This window comes from Myxocyprinus asiaticus, chromosome 26, assembly GCF_019703515.2.
Source record: "Myxocyprinus asiaticus isolate MX2 ecotype Aquarium Trade chromosome 26, UBuf_Myxa_2, whole genome shotgun sequence".
Taxonomy (NCBI): Eukaryota; Metazoa; Chordata; class Actinopteri; order Cypriniformes; family Catostomidae; genus Myxocyprinus; species Myxocyprinus asiaticus.
Genome location: NC_059369.1, coordinates 31,653,272 through 31,670,014, shown reverse-complemented (window position 1 = coordinate 31,670,014; position 16,743 = coordinate 31,653,272). Strand labels below are relative to the sequence as shown.

The 16,743-nt window shown below is 43.2% G+C and overlaps 1 protein-coding gene across 2 annotated transcripts in view; it reads right to left on the bottom strand.

The window, feature by feature from the left end:
* Positions 1–16,743, bottom strand: part of LOC127416640 (1-phosphatidylinositol 4,5-bisphosphate phosphodiesterase eta-1-like) — a 129,323-nt gene that overhangs the window by 4,580 nt on the left and 108,000 nt on the right. Inside the window, exons 17-23 of one of the 2 annotated variants that reach the window (XM_051656081.1) lie at positions 9,652–9,759; positions 9,325–9,449; positions 8,871–8,955; positions 7,502–7,648; positions 5,650–5,729; positions 5,202–5,261; positions 1,187–1,544 (exon numbers count right to left, since the gene is read on the bottom strand). In XM_051656081.1, the coding sequence (XP_051512041.1) occupies positions 1,187–1,544; positions 5,202–5,261; positions 5,650–5,729; positions 7,502–7,648; positions 8,871–8,955; positions 9,325–9,449; positions 9,652–9,759 (963 nt within the window). The remainder of the gene's footprint in view (positions 1–1,186; positions 1,545–5,201; positions 5,262–5,649; positions 5,730–7,501; positions 7,649–8,870; positions 8,956–9,324; positions 9,450–9,651; positions 9,760–16,743) is intronic. The other variant, XM_051656082.1, reaches the window with a different exon arrangement.

Below are 16,743 nucleotides of genomic sequence, written 5' to 3'. Positions count from 1 at the left end.
ATTGGTGCAATGATTTAAAACTGGAATGTTTTGGATGAGTCGACCTGGGTATGGCTTGTTGATTACCTGAAGGGGCTTTCCTAGTCAGTTTTCTACTACAGAAAAGCACAACAGTAAAGACAGAACAAGACAAATGCAAGTTAAGGTATCAAAGAAAGAAAAGCCTGTAAGTCTGAACACTTCAACAGGACCATTACAGAAATTTAATGCAATGCTTAAAGGGATAGTTCACCCACAAATTAAAATTCTCTTATCATTTACTCACCATCATGCCATCCCAGTTGTGTATAACTTTCTTTCATCAGCAGAACACAAACAAAGATTTTTAGAAAAATATCTCAGCTCTGTAGGTCCAATGTAATGTAATGCAGTGCATACAATGCAAGTCAATGGTGATCAGACCTTTGTAGCTCCATAAATCACATAAATGCTTTTTTTACTCTACATTTCCACTTTAACTTTCAGATGTGAAAGTGAAACTAAACATGCACCACATGTGACTTTCAGATGTAAAAGTGAAAGTGAAAGTGGAGATTTAGAGTTAAAAAAGGACTTAAATTTTGATCTGTTTCTCACCCATGCTTATTATATTGCTTATGAAGATATGGATTTAACCACTGGAATCTTATGGATTACTTCTATGTTTCCATTTTTTTTTTTTTTTTTTTTTTTTTGAGCTACAAATGTCTGATCACAAATCACTTGCATTGTATGGACCTGCAGAGCTGAGATATTCTTCTAAAAATCTTTGTTTGTGTTCTGCTGAAGAAAAAATGTCATGCACATTCCTGGATGGCATGCGGGTTAGTAAATGAGAGAATTAAAATTTTTGGGTGAACTACCCTTTTAAAAGGAACTGCAATTCAATAGCGAGCTTGTGAAATAAAAAGTTAAATAAACTGTAAGTTTAAATTTAAATTAGTAGAAGTCTAAGATCCTAGTATGATGAGCTAAGGAAAAACAAATCACAAAGCTGCTATAGTGTTAATGTTAGTCATTTTGAAATTGAAGAACAGGCAACTGTCTCTGCTGTCTTGTCAGTGTTTACTCTAATTAAGCCTTTAACTATAATAGTCAGAGTATTGTGTGTGCAATATGAATATGAGTGCATTGTGTAACTGCTTTCATTCTGATTCATTGTGACAGTTCTTCAGGGGAAGTCAAAGCCATTATTAAAGGAACTGACCAATGATTGTGTCAGCCCCGGGATCACGCCCCTCCTGCTCTGGGGAGGGCAGGTTGAGGTGACTTTGTAGGAGTTTCTCCAAGGGCATGGAGGCTGGGCGGTGTTGGAGAGCTTTTCTGTTCCCTGCTCTCCTCTCTAAATATGTAGGTTGAGAGTCCCCAGCGCTGTGCTTTCTGTCGTATACAGCTTCAGCCAATGGCATCTTGGTCTTTTTGCGGCCTTTGGCAGGAGCACTAGCGGTCCTCCGGAGAAGGTGGTCAGTTATGGATCGTTTCCGCGGTGGAACACCAATATGCGTATCCACTGAGGACTTGGAACTTTTATTAAATAAGCCTCTGAAACCCCGCAACTGACGACCCTGAGAAACAGAGAGGGGTATATGATAATATTTATTTGTTTTAGTAATTTTTTCTCTCTCGTCATTAGTGTTTAGTACATGAGGAACAAAGGACTTTTTTTTTTTTCTGATGTCAACTATGTTGTCAAAGATATTACAGAATTTACAGCATTTAAACATGGTGAAAACCTTATACATAGTTTCTAATTTTTAATATTAATGTGTTTTTAGGTAACCCAAGCAATATTATAATGACATTAGGAGTATTCAATTGTTAGAGTTCCACAGGAATATTTCATATAAATATTATTTTTTTCATATTTACCTCTTACCTCTTATGTACTATATTACCAAGGACATACAAAAATTCTTGAAAAAGAAAATCATATTCTGCTTTAAAAACCAACTGAAATTATCCTGAGATGTTTATTTACCTGAATACAATATATAATTACAAAATTATACAGTATAATCTCAAGGGCCCTAGGAGAAGGGGCTTCTCTTTTTAGGCCCTAGAATCTGCTGTTGCTGGTTCAAACCAAATGATGCGTCCAAGCCTTCGTTAGTAATTCAAAAATGTCACTTCAGAAATAGTATCACGGCTTGTGCTGTTTCTACCAAGTTATTGGATAAACAAGGATGGATGGATGTGTGTGTGTGTGTGTGTGTGTGTGTGTGTGTGTGTGTGTGTGAGAGAGAGAGAGAGAGAGAGAGAGAGAGAGATGGAGCGTGTGCTATCACCTGTTGCCACTCCCAAGCAGAGATGCTGTCTGCTTTCTGAAGATTAGCTTTCTCAGTGGAAAAATAGCCATCCAAGCAGAGTATTTCACCCTATTTCATGGTAGCCGGTGCGCAAGAGTCATTCGCTATAGAAACCGCAGTCTCCTCTGCCATTTTGAACAGTATGTCCTCTCCAATGTGGAAAGTCCGGTAAGAGGTAAACGCGTTGAGTTTGTGTAAATTAATCAGTCTGATGTGTCTCTCAGCTGTGATGAGCCGTAATGCTGAAGTTGTTCGTTTAAAGCCATTTAAAGCTATTTCCTAGCTTTAGTAGTGTAGTAGTAATATGAGCGATCATGTAGTGCTGTTGTATGCAAACACTGACTGATGTTGACTTCACATCACCTAACTGGCTCATATTACACACAAAAATTATCTTTTGCCACCACCTGCTGGCTAACATATGTATTGTCAAAAAATTACATGTAAAGAGACATATACAGTAGCTCTTAACACATCTGCACTGCTCTTACACTTTAGTTTAGAATGGCACAAACACAAGCGGAGTGATACACACAGTGAAGCATTTAAGTGATGATGTGTGAGACCATCAGTACTCATGGAACGTCTCTCGTCCAATCAGATTCAAGGACCGGAACTAACTGTTGTGTGTATATATATATATATATATATATATATATATATATATATATATATATATATATATATATATATATTTACATATATATACACCAATACCCAAACATTTGGTACAGTTGAAGTCAGAAGTTTACATACACCTTAGCCAAATACATTTACACTCAGTTTTTCACAATTCCTGACATTTTATTGTTGAAAACATTCCCTGTCTTAGGTCAGTTAGGATCACTATATTTTAATAATGTGAAATGTCAGAATAATAGTAGAAAGAATGATCTATTTCAGCTTTTATTTTTTTCATCACATTCCCAGTGGGTCAGAAGTTTACATACACTTTGTTAGTATTAGGTAGCATTGCCTTTAAATTGTTTAACATGGGTCAAACGTTTTGGGTAGCCTTCCATAAGCTTCTCACAATAAGTTGCTGGAATTTTGGCCCATTCCTCCAGACAGAACTGGTGTAACTGAGTCAGGTTTGTAGGCCTCCTTGCTCGCACATGCTTTTTCAGTTCTGCCCACACATTTTCTATCAGATTGAGGTCAGGGCTTTGTGAAGGCCACTCCAATACCTTGACTTTGTTGTCCTTAAGCCATTTTGCCACAACTTTGGAGGTATGCTTGGGGTCATTGTCCATCTGGAAGACCCATTTGTAACCGAGCTTTAACTTCCTGGCTGATGTCTTGAAATGTTGCTTCAATATAGCCACATAATTTACCTTCCTCATGATGCCATCTATTTTGTGAACTGCACCAGTCCCTCCTGCAGCAAAGCACCCCCACAACATGATGCTGCCACCCCCATCCTTCACGGCTGGGATGGTGTTCTTCGGCATGCAAGCCTCACCCTTTTTCCTCCAAACATAATGATGGTCATTATGGCCAAACAGTAAAATTTGTGTTTAGACCAGAGGACATTTCTCCAAAAAGTAAGATCTTTGTTCCCATGTGCACTAGCAAACTGTAGTCTGGCTTTTTTATGGCAGTTTTGGAGCAGTGGCTTCTTCCTTGCTGAGCAGCCTTTCAGGTTATGTCAATATAGTACTCGTTTTACTGTGGATATAGATACTTGTCTACCTGTTTCCTCCAGCATCTTCACAAGGTCCTTTGCTGTTGTTCTGGGATTGATTTGCACTTTTCGCACCAAACTATGTTCATCTCTAGGAGACAGAATGCGTCTCCTTCCTGAGCGGTATGATGGCTGCGTGGTCCGATGGTGTTTATACTTGCATACTATTGTTTGTACAGATGAACATGGTACGTTCAGGTGTTTGGAAATTATTCCCAATTGTTTTCTGAGGTCTTGGCTGAGTCTTGGGTTGGGGGGGATCCCATGATGTCAAGCAAAGAGGCACTGAGTTTGAAGGTAGGCCTTAAAATACATCCACAGGTACATCTCCAATTCAGTACACTTCCTATCAGAAGCTAATTGGCTAATTGTCTAAAGGCTTGGCATCATTTTCTGGAATTGTTCAAGCTGCTTAAAGGCACAGTTAACTTAGTGAATGTAAACTTCTGACCCTTCTGATATTGTGATATAGTAAATTAAAAGTGAAACAATCAGTCTGTAAACAACTGTTGGAAAATTTATTTGTGTCATGTACAAAGTAGATGTCCTAAACGGCTTGCCAAAACTATAGTTTGCTAATATTAAATCTGTGGAGTGGTTAAAAAAATAGTTTTAATGAATTCAACCTATGTCTATGTAAACTTCTGACTTCAGCTGTATCTCTAACAACTTAAAACTGTGGCATGTATGATCTCACAAATGAATGTGATGCTGGGTCTCAGGTAAATCCAGCAGTAAACATAGACAAAAACAATACAAGCATGCAATGTAACAGGTTCAGTTCAAACACTAAACATAAACACATTTAATCTTTTTAAATGCTGTTTTTAAAGACACTGTAGCTACAAGACAGATACAACACTGCAGCTCCTTTAAATGCCAACCATTGTACTATCGACTACAACCAATAGATGGCAGCATCATACTTTCCAACCATTAATGAACTAAAATATTGAACCATCTCTAGATCATTTCAATTTTCAAGCCATCATATTCAGCATTTATTTTACCAGAAGCAACAAATCCAGATTCAAAACCAAAAACAGAACTGACCATACACTACCAAACAAAATTACAAAGAAAATAAAAATAGAGGGACAAAATGACTTGAAAGATGCATCACCGCACGTATACAACAGCTTAGTTTTCACTGAGAAAGATTAGAACGTCACATGACATACGTTAAAAGACGCCCATGCAGTATCATGCAGCAAACTACATAGCCAGGGTACCTTATTAGCTCCTAGCAAGTGCATTATGGTATAGCTTGGGTTGAGGACTAAAGGACTCCACTGCAAAATAAAAAAAAGGTTGAAGGAACTTTATTAAAATGTCAACCGAGGGAAATGTCAATATTAAGAGATTTAACTATTTGAGGTCCTTTTCTCTGTTTTGTGATAGAAATGTCACTGCAGAATGAGTGTTTGGTTACGCTGCAGCAGAAATCTACAAAGAACAACAGCCTGCAAAAAAGATTGTTTCATTGATAACCAGCTGAGCTTTTTTCACCTTTTTATTTAATCAAAGCACTACAGTTCCGTACAGTGACTGATTTCATTGCTAAATGTATGAAGTAAGTAGAGTGTAGAATTTACATGTTGAGGGAAAATAGATGTGAATCTTAATCACACTAATAAAGTACAGCTGATGTTAGTTTTTTCTGTGTAGTTATGAACTCACCTTTCCATAGATTTCATGCACTGTGATATGGACAAAAATGGATGCCTCTGTCATTCCCTCCAAATAAACGTGTCTATATCCTTTGAGAGTGAGAAAGAGGTGAAATTATTAAAAACAAATCCATATGGGAAGATTATAGAATCATTAAGACTATTGTATTATAATACATTTACACACACATTACATTTTACAATTACAATTTACAATAAATGAACATAAATCAATAAATGTAGTTGTGATTTCACAAACTACTGAAAAGAGAAACGAGTGTTTTGGATACTGGTCCCCAGAATGGGGGTTCTGGTGACCCCACCAAGTTGCTCAAGTAACTTAACTAGCAAGACTTCCTTGGTCAACCAGCTTTACCTGAAACATGCTGGTCAAACAGTTGCAACAATTAAATTTTGATGGTGAAAAGCATGACATAAACAAACCAGCTTGGACCAGCATGAAAATCCACCCTGATCTAAGCTAGTCTTTTCAGCGGGGTTGTTTAAAGCTGAAGTGTGTCATTTCTGCACCACCAGCATCACCAAACAGAATTCCAAAAATAATCACTGTTGTCATAGAGATTCCAGAAAACTCCCCCCATCATCTTATGGTTACACAAACAAATAATACTGCCCCAAACTCACTTTATAGCCAGTGTTGTTTTGTCCTTCACTTTTGGCTTCTAGTAGGTAAGACTTTTTAATGGGCAGACAGATCAGATTAATCCCTGCCCTCACTCAGCTCGAGCACTGGTGTCAGCACAGAAGCATGTCCATGTGTGAGACCAGAACGTGACTGTCTGTGAGTGAGGGCAGAGAGAGTTCAGCAGTAGCCGTGACCAACCGCAGCTCCTCAGGCCTCCATTACTCTAATCACATGCTTCACATAACTCCTCTCTGAGACACAGTGACTGCTGCTATCACTCATACTTTACATGCCATTTAATAATGACCCTGATTTCTTCAGCTCCTCATCTCCTTTTACCTTTTCCTCATGGTCAGTTTTATCCTATCTTTCTTGCTCCATTATGGTTTTATTTTTTTAATCTGCTTATAATTGCTATCAGGCTAGTTATTTAAAGGTGCACTCAGTAATTCTAATCCAATACACTTTTTGTCAAATTCTGCAAATATTTCCCCACAGTCTGCTAGCTGTCTGTTCTGTGGGTGAGCTGAAAAAAAAATCTAGTATTTTTACACAACCCTGGCTTTTTAAATGGGACAAAACCAAAGTGGAACAGACCAATCAACACAACACTACTCCAGCCAATCAGCAACAGGGGGTGGTTCTTGCGCATGCACAGGATGGGGGGCCCCAGAGGGAGAGGGAAATTCATAAGAAGAGCAACGGCAAATCTGGCTGATGTAAACTTTCTAAACTCCAAGGAGGACAAATGTCTGAGAAACAGGCCAAGAGAAAAAGGTCAGACGAATATAAACTAAAAAAGAAGGATTAAAAGTCGAGGTCTAGGAGCCGCGTCAACATCAAAAAGGCTTTTCAGCGGTGGAAAGACCTCCGAGAGGTAAAAGGCTTGAAGACGGATGCATAAGTTGCTCTTTTTTTTTTCTCAGTAGGTGGGTAACATAAATTTTGCTATGTTTCACAGAACCCATATATGCTGTTGTTGTGATGTTAGATTTAGTAGCAGGAGAGATGTGAGTGTCTGGAGCTGGTGTGCGTAAAACTGTCTCGCGTGCATGAATTTAGAGGGCAGAGTTTCCAAAGGAGCACTGAAGGGAGTGGTGTGTTTGTTTTGGCAGTTGAGTTCGAATATCAACATTGTTTCTCAGGAATCGCTGAGTGCACCTTTAATTAGCTGATTATGTGACTTCTATTCATACACACAGGGAATATCGCTTACCTGTCATGAGACTGCTAAAAGCTACAGTTCTCTGGCCCACAAAATCTCGTCCAATGGGGTCATGATCCCAGACCAGGAAGCGCACCAGAGCCACCTCAGGCATTTGTAGCGTAAAGGAGAGGGTTTCTTCCCATACAGGGTTAAATCCTGCATTGGCAATAACATCGAAAGTTAAAAAGAGGTCAAACGCCCACTAACCTTTCTTCTGTTTAAATATTAGGGGTGTAAATCACAATATGATCTTGAATCAATTCTCTTGGTCTGCGATCCGATATTTGTCGATACTTCAAAGTCTGCTGCGAAACGATTCGATTCAGGGGCCTGCGATCGATATTCCGATATAATGTGCCTATTTTACACAATCAATTAATTAATATTTTTTTCCCTCAAATGCAACCAAAATATAATTTGATTATTTTATCCAGCTGTCTGCATCCACATTGGGTTATCCACAACAAAATAAGGTATTTCAGATGTTGAAAAAAAATATACAGATAAATAATATAAAAAATAACGTCACACACAAGTGATCATCACTCATTTGACAGCTAATTTTTCAGTTTAGTCCAATTCAAAATACTTACATAACCATGACTTGTTTCCAACTATCTGTGCTATCCATGGTTTTCTTGGCTACAACTTCCACAGTTGTAATGAAAAATTCTGTTACAGTTAACTGGGATAAATGTTAGTAAGGGTGTTGATGTGTAGATGTGTAAAGTCTTATAACTGATGCTGGAGCTGAGCAGGTGTTTCTCTTTCCCTCGTTAGTGCTGTTCAGAATGCCGGCATTGTCAGGATGTTTTACATGGTTGAACTTCTCCATGGTACATTAAATTAGCAAATTCTCATGTAAAATTCAAACAGGTCGCATGCGCAACAATATCGATGGAAGCCCGAATTAATCGTACATGTGAGCCGCTCTGCATTTGTCATGAGAGCTCACATTTTAAGGAGTGCCCGGTTGATGCGCTTGCACGGATCCTGTCAATGGAGCTCGCATTTCATGGGAAGCCTGGTTGATGCATGCACACGCCGCACGGATAGCAGAGCACAATTTGGCTTCAAAGACCCAGCGCACATCCGTGTCCCACATGAAAAGCAAATTTAGCACTCATAAAGTCAAATGAATGTAATAAGGTTGCTTCATCACCTGACGGAAATGCATACGGATGTGGCTGACATGAGAGTATTAAAATAAAGGTGCATCTTAAAAAAATGTCTATATCGATATTTACGCGTTGTATCGATAACATTGGATCGTTGGTCATTGGATCGATGCATCAGTCCAGATCGATGGATTGTTACACCCCTATTAAATATACTCAACAAAATCCTTGACACAAAGGCAGAACCAGTGAATTTGTACCATTATCATCCACGACCCTGGTTTGTTCTTTACAGCAGTCCACTGGAATACCAATGATCTCCACCTCCACAAAGGGATCAATGATCTGTGGATAAAATCAACCCATTTTTAACTGATACAAATTCCAAAGACATCAAATATATAGTGTGGGAAATGATACTGACACATTTTACTGAACTTTAGCCTGTAGGAAGTATAGTTTTAGGAGGCCGTTCAGTCAAGCATGTTGCAGTGCAAGAATAGAGCAGAACACAGGTGTCTACAGATGCATTTTTTTAAAGAAGTTTTTCTTTAACTTCACACATTGTCTAAAAGCACGAGACATGAAGCAACAGTCAAAAATGTCCATCTAGCTCATTTTTACATATATAATAACAATTAAAAAAACAGCACATTTACGGATGCAAAAATGCATTCGGTTTCAATGCCCCCTTAGGTGCCAGTGTTTGCTCACCTCACCGCGGTCTCCCAGCATTGAATCAGGAGGTTTGGGCAGCTGCTGTCCACTGATGATTTTTATCACCAGCTGTTTCTTAGGATTTGCAGGGAGTGGATCATCATGCAGTGGATTGAAGGAGCCTGTAAGGGATTATCAGAGGAGATCATAATCCCTGGAGTATTCATGTAATCTAGCATTATTCAAGTCATTTGAAGTATCCTCAGCTCTGTTTATGCAGTACAAAAGAGATAAAGATAAATATATAATAGTTGTCTAGGACTACAGTGGAGTAACAGTGGTTACATACGGTGGTTTAACAGTATCTTTAGTGATCGTGTGTACCTTTACACATCGGGCCAGGTTTGAGCACATAGCCACTGCCACCATTCACCATGAACTTGGCTCTGTTCAACTGCATCATACGGCCCTCCGTCTGGTAGTTCAGAGCCACTGTGGGTAAAGCAAAAGATAAATCATCTTATTCCTTCCTTCTATCATTATTTCTTTCCTTCCTTCATTGTTTTCTTCCTTCTGACCATCCTTATTTCCTTCCTTCCAAGTACCATCATTTTTCCTTCCTTCCATCTTTCTTGCCTTGCTTCCAAGTGATATCCTTCCTTTCTTTCTTCCTTTCACTCTTTCATTCCATCCGTTTTTCATTTATTCATGATTATTTTTTATTTTCAACTGAATAATTTCTGAATGTACTGTATATTCAGCTGTGTAAACCTAAATCAACTGAATGGCTAATAAACTTGAAGTTTCATCATAGCCTGGTAAATATTTTTATTCAATAAACAATAAGCGGTCAAACACCAGGCAGAACTCTGCTGCTGTTCCACAAGTTCAATTTACTCTTGTTAATTGGACCCTTATGATAGCGCACGTGCACACACACACACACACACACACACACACACACACACATATCTAATTGTTTCTGCATTGGCTCTCCATGCTTTTGCCTCTTGTCCTCTCTTGACACATTCCCAGGCTTATGTGATAATTTTTCAGAATCATTAGATGATATTAACCCTCCAATGGTATTCAGTCATTTTTTATCTAAATACGTATTTAAAATGTAATAAAAATGGTTTTCTTGATCTGAGCAGTACAAGACTTAGTGACTTTTCCTCCATTTGCCAGCTGAACATAAAAAATATTGGGCTTGATTTGATAAGTCTAAGTGGTCATAAAAATAAATAAAAAATAATAAAATGACACCTTTGGTATTCAATGAATGAATGGGAAAAACAAAACAGACAGAAATGATACAGGGTGAGACTCTAAAACATCCTCAGTGCAAAACGTCATGATGGAGGGAACGAGACATTGTGTCGATGTAGTGACACTAGGGGTCACTCTTGGGAGCCCGAGAAACCTCTGGTCTTTGATAAAAGGCCAATGAAAATTGGCGAGTGGTATTTGCATGCCACTCCCCTGGACATACGGGTATAAAAGGAGCTGGTATGCAACCACTCATTCAGGTTTTATGCTGAGGAGCCGATATATAGGTCCAGCCATTTCAGCGGGTAGTTCAGTGTTGTGGCAGGAGGGACACAGCGTCTCGTTCCCTCCATCAGGGAACAGAGGTTACACAAGTAACCATGACGTTCCCTATCTGTCACTCACTCGACGTTGTGTCGATGTAGTGACACTAGGGGTCCCTATACGAAACGCCACAATTGGCTGAACTGTGTTACGTGAACTGGCGGTGTGTGGTGGGCAGACTACTGTGTGCCTCATAGCCAGCACACCAGGTCGACACGTAACCTCCCCCAACATAGTTATGAGTGTCGAACGGCTCTTTGGTGACAAGTCGACTACCCAAGAGATAGAGACAGGCTTAACCCAGTCGTGGCCTCATTTCCCCTTCTCTTTTTTCCACTCCCTAAAAAAGAAGGGGGATTATCTGACTGGGCCACCAGGTCTAGTTGGGGGGTGTCCCTCCCAAGGGGAAGACACCGCGGAGACCACACCTCGCCCAAAGGGGGGGGGTATTTAAGTGGAAGAATATGTCACATGGTTTTTCCAACCATGTGGAGAGTCTTCAAGGTAGATCCTACCCAGTGGGGGAGGAGTTACTACAAACATGGAGACTGGGGCAGAGGGGCTCTGCCCAAGGAAGACGCAGTTTGCCAAAAGGGAAATGAATTAGCGGAAGATATATATCGCATGGGGTTAACCATTCAGGGAACCGCCACATGCGGAGCACCTACCCCAGAACAGGACTCTTAGTTAGCACGTGTACTGGGCCGGCAGCGAGTCTCTCCGAAAACTCGACTGCCACAGGGCTCGGAGGAAGTCAACCAGGGAACAAAACTTGTGAACTCTACTGGGAATTAATGGCACACGTCTTCAGCTCAAAAGGAGGTGGACGGTGTTATGTGCAAGCGATACACCCGGCCGGCTATCCCGGGCTTATCCGCTTGTATTGCGTGCCACTACCTGGGACGAAACCGGTTCCACCCGGAGGTTGTAGAACCTTGCAAAGGTGTTGGGTGTTGACCAGCCCGCTGCTCTGCAAATGTCTGTTAGAGAGGCACCTCTGGCCAGGGCCCAAGAAGCCGCTACACCACGGGTAGAATGGGCTCGTAGCCCTACCGGGAGCGGCATGTCCTGGGCGTGATATGCCATAGTTATGGCATCAATGAGCCAGTGGGCAATCCTCTGCTTGGAGACAGCACTTCCTTTCCACTGTGCACCAAAGCAGACAAAGAGCTGCTCAGAGATTCTAAAGCTCTGCGTGCGATCAAATAGATGCGTAAAGCGCGCACCGGACACAGCAACGACAGGGCTGGGTCCACCTCCTCCTGGGGCAGCGCTTGCAGGTTCACCACCTGGTCCCAAAAAGGGGTGGTGGGAACCTTGGGCACATAGCCTGGTCAGGGTCTCAGGATCACATGAGAGTAACCTGGACCAAACTCCAGGCATGTTTTGCTGACAGAGAACGCTTGCAGATCTCCTACCCTCTTGATGGAAGTGAGCGCAGTCAGGAGGGCAGTCTTCAAGGAGAGTGCCTTAAGCTTGGCTGACTGCAAAGGGTCAAAGGGGCCTCTCTGTAGACCCTGAAGAACTACAGAGAGGTCCCATGAGGGAACGAGGCGCGGTCTGGAGGGATTCAGCCTCCTGGTGCCTCTTAGGAACCTGATGATCAGGTCGTGCTTCCCTAAGGACTTACCGTCGACTGTGTCGTGGTGTGCTGCTATGGCGGCAACGTACACCTTCAAGGTGGAAGGGGACAGCCTCCCTTCCAACCTCTCCTGCAGGAAGGAAGGCACTGATCCGACTGCGCATCTCTGGGGGTCTTCCCATCGGAAAGAACACCACTTAGCGAACAGACGCCACTTCAAGGCATACAGGCACCTCGTAGAGGGGGCCCTAGCCTGAGTGATCATGTCTACCACCGCAGGTCCAGTCCAGGGGCCAGACATGGAGATTCCGGAGGTCTGGTCACGGGTGCCAGAGGGGTGCCCCGTCCCTGAGAAAGAAGGTCCTTCCTCAGGGGAATTCGCCAGGGGGGAGCTGTCGCGAGGAGCGTGAGGTCCGAGAACCACGAGCTGGACCACCTGAGGGTGGAGTCTCCACTCTCCCCTGAGGGTAACCTGCCATGACAGCACGTCCTCTGTAGTGTTGAGGTTGCCCGGGATGTGAGTGGCTCACAGCGATTTGAAGTGCTGCTGACTCCAGAGGAGGAGACGGCGGGCAAGTTGTGATATACAGTGAGAGCGCAGACTGCCTTGGCAGTTGACATATGCTACCGTTGCCGTGTTGTCTGTCCGAACTAACACGTGCTTGCCCTGGATCAATGGCCGAAACCTCCTCAGGGCGAGCAGAATTGCCAACAACTCGAGGCAGTTGATGTGCCAATGCAGTTGCAGACCCCTCCAGAGGCCAGCGGCTCTGTGCCCATTGCAAACAGCGCCCCTGCCCGTTTTGGAGGTGTCTGTCGTGACCACGACGTGCCTGGAGACCAGTTCTAGAGGAACACCTGCCCGTAGAAACGAGAGGTCGGTCCAAGGGCTGAAAAGATGGTGACAGTCCGGCATGATGACCATGCGATGTGTCGCTTGCCATGCCCATCTCGGGACTCGAGTCTGGAGCCAGTGCTGAAGCGGCCTCATATGCATCAACCCGAGCAGGGTAGCCACCGCCGAGGATGCCATATGCCCCAGGAGCCTCTGAAAAAGTTTCAGTGGAACCGCTGTTATCTGTTTGAATGCCTTCAAACAGGCCAGCACTGTCTGGGCGCACTCGTTTGTAAGTCCAACTCCAAACCGAGAAAAGAGATGCTCTGAACTGGGAGGAGCTTGCTCTTTTCCCAGCTGACCCGAAGCCCTAGTTGGCTGAGGTGTGAGAGCACCAGGTCCCTGTGTGCACACAAAATGTCTCAAGAGTGAGCTAGGATTAGCCAGTCATCGAGATAGTTGAGACTGTGAATGCCCACCTCCCTTAACGAGGCAAGGGCAGCCTCTGCGACCTTCATGAAGAAGCAAGGAAACAGGGACAGGCCAAAAGGGACTTTGTACTGATATGCCTGACCCTCGAATGCAAACCGCAGGAAGGGTCTGTGTCAAGGAAGGATCGAGACGTGGAAGTACGCATCCTTCAGGTCTACTGCCGTGAACCAATCTTGATGCCGGACGCTCGCCAGAATGCGTTTTTGCGTCAGCATCTTGAACGGGAGTCTGTGTAAGACCCGGTTCAGTACTCGCAGGTCGAAGATTGGCCGCAACCCACCGCCTTTTTTCGGTACGATGAAGTAGGGGCTGTAAAACCCCTTCTTCATCTCGGCTGGAGGGACGGGTTCTATCACGCCCTTCCGAAGGAGGGTAGCGATCTCCGCGCGCAAGGTAGCAGCGTTTTCGCTCTTGATCAAGGTGAAGTGAATACCGCTGAACCTGGGCGGGCGCCTGATGAACTGAATCATGTAGCTGAGTCGGACGGTCCGGATCAGCCATCGCGACAGATTGGAAAGCGCAAGCCACGTGTCCAAGTTCAGCGCAAGGGGGACCAAGGGGACAACGTCGTTAGATGTACCGGCAGGTGGGGCCTCGCGGCAGGTGGAGCTTAAGGTGCCACACCACGTCGTAGCTGTGCTAAGTCTAGGGACCCAGGGAGGAAGGAAGCTGCTCTTTTGCTGAACTGTTGGGTACCGCAGCCACTTGGGCATGTGGTGAAATCAAACAAAAAGGCAACAAAAGATTTTCCGCCCGGCCCTCCACCAGGGGATGGAGTGGTCTTCTTACCAGCTCCAGGTGAGTGGGTTCCTTCATCCCTGGGTCACCCGTCTCAGGGGTGCTTTGACGACCTCCGTGGGTTCTTAGGCACTGACTGTGAGACGGGTGGCATCTGCTTCCTGCATTGGGCTCCACGCCGGGGCCGGGCCGAAGGGGCGGGCTGCGGTGGAGCCGGTGCAGTCACCGCAGGGGGATGCCCTTGGCGACGAGCAGACGGGGTGCAGGATCTTGAGCCGTGTCGGGTCAGGATGTGCCGGATTGCCTCCGTCTGCTGCTTCACCGCCTAGAACCTCTGGGCAAAGTCCTCGATGGTGTCGCCCAATAGTCCAGCCTGGGAAATGGGGCAGCAAGAAACCGTGTCTTGTCGGCCTCACCCATCTCGACCAGGTTGAGCCAAAGGTGGCGCTCCTGGACCACTAGTGTGGCCATCGTCCGCCCGAGAGACTTTCAGTGACCTTCATCGCTCGGAGAGCGAGGTCGGTCGCCGAGCGCAGTTCCTGCATCAAATCTGGGGTGGAACTACCCTCGTGCAGTTCTTTCAATGCCTTGGCTTGGTGGACCTACAGGAGAGCCAAGGCATGCAGTGCAGGGGCGGCATGTCCAGCAGCGCTGTAGGCTTTAGCCGTCAGGGATGACGTGAGCCTACAGGGCTTGGACGGGAGCTTAGGGCATCCGCGCCAGGTGGCGGTGCTCTGCAGGCATAGGTGCACTATGAAATTCTTACGAAAGCAAGCCGCGACCGCAACACGAGATCATGACCCATCCACAAATGCTGCCTCCATGTGGGTCGCGCCCAGACACGAAAGACAGCAATCATGACCATCCGAAGTTGAGAGATAACGACCGCAACCAGGAATAACACACAATTGGAAAGGCATCTTAAAAAGATGCATCTTTAAAAAGACGTTCCATGTGTGCCGCTCTTTTAGAGAAATATATACTCTTTTAGAGGAAAAAAGCTCTTTCAGAAAATATACTCTCTTGTTTTCTGCCGAAGCGCCCAGGGGCGTTCTCTGCAGTGCACCAGTGCAGAGGAGGGAGAAGCCGCTGAAATGCGCTGTCAGATCCAGCAGAGGTGAATGAACAGTAGGATTCAACTCAAAGAGCATGACCGTTCGGCTCCGAAGAGAAAATCTGAATGAGTGGTTGCATACCAGCTCCTTTTATACCCTATTGTCCGGGGGAGTGGCATGCAAATACCACTAGGCAATTTTCATTGGCCTTTTATCAAAGACCAGAGGTGTCTCGGGCTCCCAAGAGTGACCCCTAGTGTCACTACATCGACACAACGTCGAGTGAGTGACAGATAGGGAACATACACACCCACTCACACACAAACACTTACACACACAAAAGAATGAACTGGTGAAACGCTTTTTTATTTTACATTTTTCAAATAAAACAAATAACACAGAGAGAGAGAACCAGTGGAGCTCTACAGCCATCTTTTGGTTATTGTTGGCATTACAAGTTATCTGTTGTTTTCCAGCTGATGACAGCAATCTGACACACACACATATACAACACACACACACACCAAACACATTTGCAAAATAATTTTTTACATACAAATTTTTACATTCCAATTGTTTTGAAAATGTTTACTCTGATACTTCTGTTTTATACTCTAATTGAATTTTCAGAATTTTGCAGTTCATATCTGTTTCTTGATGTTCATTTTCTTGACATTATTATGCATATACTTTGATTTATTACATTTTTATGTTTGAAATAAATTATTGGTAGAAAAATGCTTATTCTGTGTCTTCTCTTTGTAATACCATGGTCAGTTTTGATGACAAGCATAATGACATAAACTGCAAAAACTGACACTTCAAATTAATTTTAAAATGCTAAACTTTTATAAATAATAGTTTGTTAATGTCTAAATATATATCCAAATACATATCTTGTGATAAAATATGAAATTAGGTTACAACAAGCCATCAGACTATACAGTAGATGCCTACAGCCATCTACTGGCTGTTACTTGTATGACATGGTTTTCAAGTCATGTTATTTATATTTTGTTCACCAGAGAGCAGCAATCTTTGTCACATTCTATGTCAAATTTATGTCACATTCTCATATTTTCTTCATGTTTCAACCTTTGTTTTGTTCAAAAATTTGCTTATTTGTATCTGCAAATTAATGGTAAAATTTAGAAATTTTCGTGTAAATACGATCAAAATGG